The 6,137-nt window shown below is 45.0% G+C and overlaps 1 protein-coding gene across 3 annotated transcripts in view; it reads right to left on the bottom strand.

Moving 5' to 3' along the window:
* Positions 1–5,588: 5,588 nt before the first annotated feature.
* LOC121672030 (exportin-2) overlaps positions 5,589–6,137 on the bottom strand; it is a 59,461-nt gene continuing 58,912 nt past the window's right edge. For all 3 annotated transcript variants that reach the window (XM_042044464.1, XM_042044475.1, XM_042044468.1), the window contains one exon: positions 5,589–6,118. In XM_042044464.1, coding sequence (XP_041900398.1) covers positions 6,029–6,118 — 90 coding nt within the window. In that variant the 3' untranslated portion in view covers positions 5,589–6,028. The remainder of the gene's footprint in view (positions 6,119–6,137) is intronic.

The following is a 6,137-nucleotide window of genomic DNA, read 5'->3' as shown; positions in this document are numbered from 1 at the left end:
TCCCCCGCCTGCTCCCGTTCCCCGCCCGTTCCCGTTCCCCGCCCGTTCCCCGGAGCCCGCGCGGCCTTTCCGTGCACCGAAAGCGGCCACACTTACGGTTTTTTCCTTGCATCTGCGCGTTCTGGGAAAAGAAACGTGAGACGAGCGAACGCAGCCGCTGCCGGGGGCCGGGGCGAGGCGCGATGGGCACGGAGGGGCACCCAGCGGGGCCGAAGCAGGAGGTAGCGCAGATGTCACCAACACACCCAGGGATGAGCATTTAACAAACAAAAATCTCAAATTTCAAAACACGCGGGTGGGAAGGAAAAGTGATGCCAACCCTACAAAGATCCACAAGTAAACCTGGTAATTCCAGACCTGCAAAAGCCTTTGAACAGACACGGCCCAGCAGAAGCCTCCAGCCCTGGAGCGCACAGCTGCACACAGCTGGCAGGAATTCACCCAGCAGCCAAATAGGGCACACCGTGATTCAAGCTCTACCTTTGAATCGAGAGTCCCTGTTAAAAGGTGTGTGAGCCACACCGGTTTAGCTCCCGTACACAACCCCCACTGCAATATTTACCTGTCACTACCTTCCCCACAGCTCTCACTTTTGTATCTGCTGGACTCCTGTAATTACCGCCTGCAGTGAATCCATGTACAGGAGCTGAGTCAAAGCCCAGATAGGACTGTATTTATTTTGCATTAAGGAAGCAAAACTCCCAGCCTGCCAGTACTGAAGTCTCTGATTTGTATTAAATTCCCAGGTTTCACACAACGGAGCCTTTAGGCACAGTCCTGGTGCTGCAGGACCTGCAGCTCCTGGCAGAGCAGCGGCGTGGGTGCAGCTGCCCATCAACTCCTGACAGAGCAGGGGGTCCCCTGGAGCCTGGGAACTGGAGCAAGGAAAATACCCCACAGGATTTAAATTCATCATCATTAAGTTTTTAAAGTCAAGTGTCATTAAATGTTTCAAAATCAACCCTTTTCTTAACCCCCAGCAGTTGTCAGAGCGGCACACCTGATTTCACAGCAGCCCTGCAGGAGCTGCAGCCCATCTGTGCTGGGCACAACAGAACACCCTGGCAGGAAAACACACCATGAGAAACTTTGGGGTCAGAAATATTTTATCTTTTTCAATAGGTAAAAATACATTTTAAGTCACACAGTGGCACTTATCCCCTGCGGCATCAATCAACTGCAATCAGTAATTTCTGCCACCGTTCAGCCCCCAGCATTTACTGACTGACCACAGGGAACTGGATTCCACAGAGACTGCAAAAGGCTTCAGTTTGTGGGGAGATCACAGCAAAGCCAAAAGAGAATAAAATACACCTAATATACCCAATATACCTAAAACTCCATATCCATTTCTGCATTTAACACTGACATGGATCCCAAAGATACCATAAAGAAAATATATTGCACAATGAAAATCAACTATGTAGCATTGGAAAGACATTCTCCAGTATAGAAGTATATAGATATATATCCCACATTCAAAGACCTAGTCAGGTGTTCTTGTGGTCTCTTGTATAATAATACATGCTGTTAGATGCTTTAATTATTATTCCAAGCCAGCAAGAGTCACATTTCAGCAGGAAATGAAATTTCAGCTGCTGTGCAATCACTTCTGCAAGGTTCAGCGTTGTCTGTTACGGAACATTTGTGCGAGTTTTTTGTAGAAAGTTATGTGGAGACAGCAAATTCCAAAGCTAGCTTTTTTTCCCAGATTGAGTTACAGTAAATTCAGATTTATGTTTTCTTTTTCCAGAAAACCGTGACTGTCTGGATAAGTGTAATACCTGCACAATTGAGACTAAAAGTATCAGCAGCCAGATCACAAAATTGAACGTGATTAAAGCAAATACACATGTAATTCAAAGGCCCAAGGAGCACTCAGCACACCGTGTCAAATATCCAATACATGTTCTTTCATTTGAAGGACATTTACTCCTCTATCATGTGAATGATTATTAGTTATTCGAAAACATTCAAGAGACTTGTCCACTCTTCTTTATGCATCAGCTTAAACAAGGACAGACTTTTTATAAAGTATTTTAAACTTTCATTTTCTTGTATGAAGGAAGCAGTACTGTAATAACAGTAATTTCAGATGTTCATAGAGAAATTTGATATGTGTTATTAATGTATTTTCTTTCTTGAATACTTACTTCAAAATAGCCCTTATAACAGCCACAAAATCAAGACTGAATTCCTTTCACAGCTTTAGAAAACGAAAACTTTTTACTAGGAAGCTACATAGATGAACTAGCTGTACTAAACCCCTGCTATTCTGCTTTTCTGACACATTACTCATTTGTAACAAAGCATCTTTTACTTTCCCTTAAGATTCATTGCTTTATTATTTAAGAATTTTCTTTGTTCTCATCTTAAATACAATACAGTAAGTCCAGCATAAGCTTTGAGCTCCCATGAATCAGAAAATTCCTATTTTGAGAAAGAATTTTTAAGCCCTCAGTCACTTTGCCCAAGCTGCCACCAGCAGCCACAGAGCCTTTCGTGTCCTGTCTGGGCCCTGTCCCTGCAGCCCAGTCCCCAGAACACCTCACGTTTCCTCTGCTTTACAGTACAGGCAAGAACGTCTTCACACAAATGAGCAAGAGTAGAAAGCTAAGGGGAAACAAAGCATTGATGCTGCTTTCTGATACCTGTGTAGCTTTACTGAGATTTCAGTTTTCCCAGAGGAGCTGTGCCTAGAGCACCTGTGTGTGAACAACTGCACAATTCCCAAAGCAAATGCCTGGAATGGGACAAATGCCTGTGGGACCTCTGCTGAGGGCTGGAAGGACGGGCACAGCTCTGCTCTCAGCTTCTGCTGCTGGATGGAACTGACAAATACTGTTGTCTCTGAGCAGAAAGGATCAAGCTGTCTTCAAAAATCAATGTCTGGCCTCATCAGAGAATTGTCAGAAGGAAATGTCTGGCAGGCTGGGAGGGTGACTCTTATCTTAGGACACATGTACAGGAAGGAACAGAGAAACAGAACTTTGCTTTAGTATGTGCTGCCAATGTGCAGCAATGCTGGGAGTATTGCAGCCCTTTCACAGCCCAAGAAAACAAGAAAACACACTGGTCTTGAGGGGGATTTGGTTTTGGGGTTTTTTAAACCAGCAATAAGATATTTTTTCTGCTACAAAAGCCTCAGGACATTATTTACAAGCTGGCAATCACAAATCAGTCAGTAGGCTCTAAGGAAGGACAGCAGATTAGAGTTCCATGACGTCAAAAGATCCCAAAACAGGCATCCCATTGGCCACTTCACACTCCGAGAGAATCAAGTAATATTTTTCCACTTGAATTTGAATTATCTTCTACCATTATCAGCTGCAAGTAAGAATTGGCTTCTTGCTTTCAGAAGATCTCAGTGATGGGCAGGCATTCACTGTCTTAACACAGAATTCGATGCTCCCAAAGCCTCCCAAGGTCCACTGATACTAGGTGTTCCCAGCCTGAGCTCTCCAAAAAAACTGGTGTTTGCCCAAATGTCCAACAAGGATGGCCTAGAGAGGTTTGACAATCTTGCAAAAAAACTGTTACAGCATTGCTTCATCAGCTTCCACAAAATTAACGGATAAACGTAGGTGGAACTTTGCCTTCTGAATCCTGAGAACAGGAGGTGTCAGGAGAGGCAGAAAGGTCCCTCCTCGATGCAGGGAGGGCACCGCTGATGGCAGAAGTCTGCGCTGCACCAAGCAGTTCACTGCCCCGAAGGGTAAGTGCTCTGCACAAACTCTCCTCACCTCACGAATCCTGCAGAATGTGTTGGGACTGAGGAACACGTCACCGATTGTGCCACAGCCATGTCTACACAGTCTGAGTTACCCAGTTCTGACTGAAGTACAAGTATGGTATTTGTTGATCTGAAGTCACTTAGGCACTTACATGGAATGTCTGTCAGACAACCAAGTCCCATGTTGCAAGGAGTGCAAGACAGTGAACATCAAGATTCACTGGTAATTTTCCATTCAGAGCTGATTTTTCTTTGGCTGCCTCTCAAAAAGGTTCTGGCTTTTTGCTGTGAATCCTGTCCAGTTCCATCCATGCTGGTACCGGTAAGACAAGAAAAATCTGTTCCCTTACATATCTCAGCAACCTTGTAGTTTCTAAGAAGTCTTGCTTGCTTACAAGTGCACAAATGAGGCGATCTAAGGTGAGCCCCGAATGCCCCTGAGTGCCGCGGAGCCCCTCCCAGCGGTGTGCAGGACAGCAGCTCAAGGACACGCAAAGGAGCACATCCCATTCCAGGGACATGGCCACCAGTACCAAGTCCAGTTTGGTTCCTTGAGGCTGACAGGAAAAAGTCTGCAAGTTCTCTAGAACTGTCCTCCGTATTATCCATGGAAAAGGACAAAGCTGCAGAGCAGAGCTCTGAGCATCCCTCTGTCCCGCAGGTTTTGAATGACCACTGCTCCACTAACACTGATATTCCAGGCTGCTTCAGCTCCTTGCAGATGCCACAGGTGTCCCTGTGCTCCAGCCTGGCTGTGGCACTCCTGCTGCCAGGCACTCCAGACACCCGGAACACAGCACAGGCTCCCAGCAGCACTAAGGCAGATGCTCCTCAGGATCAGCACTGCAGGGCTTCACTCCAAGAACTGCTTCCACCTCTTCCCTATGAACAAAGGGGACCTGACACTCCATGACAGACCAGGCACAGGAAAACCTGTTGGTGCTGACTCCTTTAATACTTTTTTCAGGCACTTAGTTACTTAAATCCATTGTCTAACAGGCAACTAGTTTCTTTATATATGAAGAGCTATGGCCAGAATGCACTCTCACACAGCAGCCACAGGTACCAGGAAGCCTGAAAGACAGTTGATTCTGCCCTGTTCATCCCTCAGTTAATTCAGCAGCTTTCTTGACACAAGGCCCAGCTCCAACAGGCATTAACTAATGCGAATACAAAACACCAGTCCTAATTTGAGTCACCTGCACAGTGTCTGTGGACAAATAACTAAAACAACTCTGTCATGTATGACACTGCTTAATATCACATAAGTCTGGGACCTCACTTTTATTCAGGAGTTTTCCAGGCCTTGTAACTCGATTTATTCCTATCCCTGCAGAACCAGTGCTCTGAAAGCCCACAGTCTGGGAGCTTGGTGCCCAGGCCCCCTGAGAGCATGCAAAGCTCAGGCATTTACCTGCTCACTCCAACAGCCACAACCAGAGTTCAACTGATGCACTTTGAACTCAGGGCCACCAAACCTAATCAGTACATTTTTGAGGAGTCAGGGAGAACATCCAAGTTAAACCCAACTCCAAGATCATTGCTTCATTTTTAATACAACAGGAAAACCCCACCAGAACCCTGATCCCCGCTCCCAGGGAGGACCACTTGCCCTCACTGCATGGTACTGACATGACCTGTTCCAGAAGAGATGTGCCTGTTGGTGAGTATCAAGAGTGACAATAGCTCTGGTCTTCTCCCAAAGTTCTAGATCTGCTCTGTATGATCTTACAATGTACTTATACTATTAAAGAAAATCCCTCACAGTCCCACTATTTTATATTCTATCCTAAGTGTAAAACATCTTTTTTTAAAACTACATTCTTCTAAAACAGTAAGTGCACGGTGACAGGCATTTTAAACAAGTACTTCTTATTTATTCACAATTTAGATAAAGTTTAAGGAAAGACAAAAGAAATACAAAGGACAACATTAAAATGAAAAGGAATTTTAGTGACTGAAGTGAGTTTCTACAGCCAGTGCTCTCCACACATTTCCAAGTATTATCCAAACACTGCAGATGCAGATTTCAAATAAATCCCATAACAAACCGCTATGACTATTCCCTTTGAAATTAAACTGGGAATGGAAATTAGCCACCTTTATCTATGAGTACACAAACCATCAAATTCTTCAGTTTCAGCTTAAAGCCACACTTATCTTTTACAAGATGGAATCTGCAATACAATTTCAAGCAGCTTTTTCATTTTGTCTGAGCTCTGCTATAAAAAAGTCAAGTGTCAGCCTTCTGCATAACAAACCAGCTTCTGATCTTGCTTGTGGAGTATCTGCAGTTCAGAGCAGACTCACACTTGCAGCTTGGAGGTATCCCTGGAGATACTGCAATGCTTCTGCGTTCAGGCTGGTGCTCAGCATAGACAGAACCTGAAAGCACAGGGCGGAG

This window comes from Corvus kubaryi, unplaced genomic scaffold (genome assembly GCF_017639235.1).
Source record: "Corvus kubaryi isolate FWS band 111438036 unplaced genomic scaffold, C.kubaryi_AGA036_p1.0 134, whole genome shotgun sequence".
NCBI lineage: Eukaryota > Metazoa > Chordata > Aves > Passeriformes > Corvidae > Corvus > Corvus kubaryi.
This window is presented reverse-complemented; position numbering and strand designations above follow the sequence as displayed.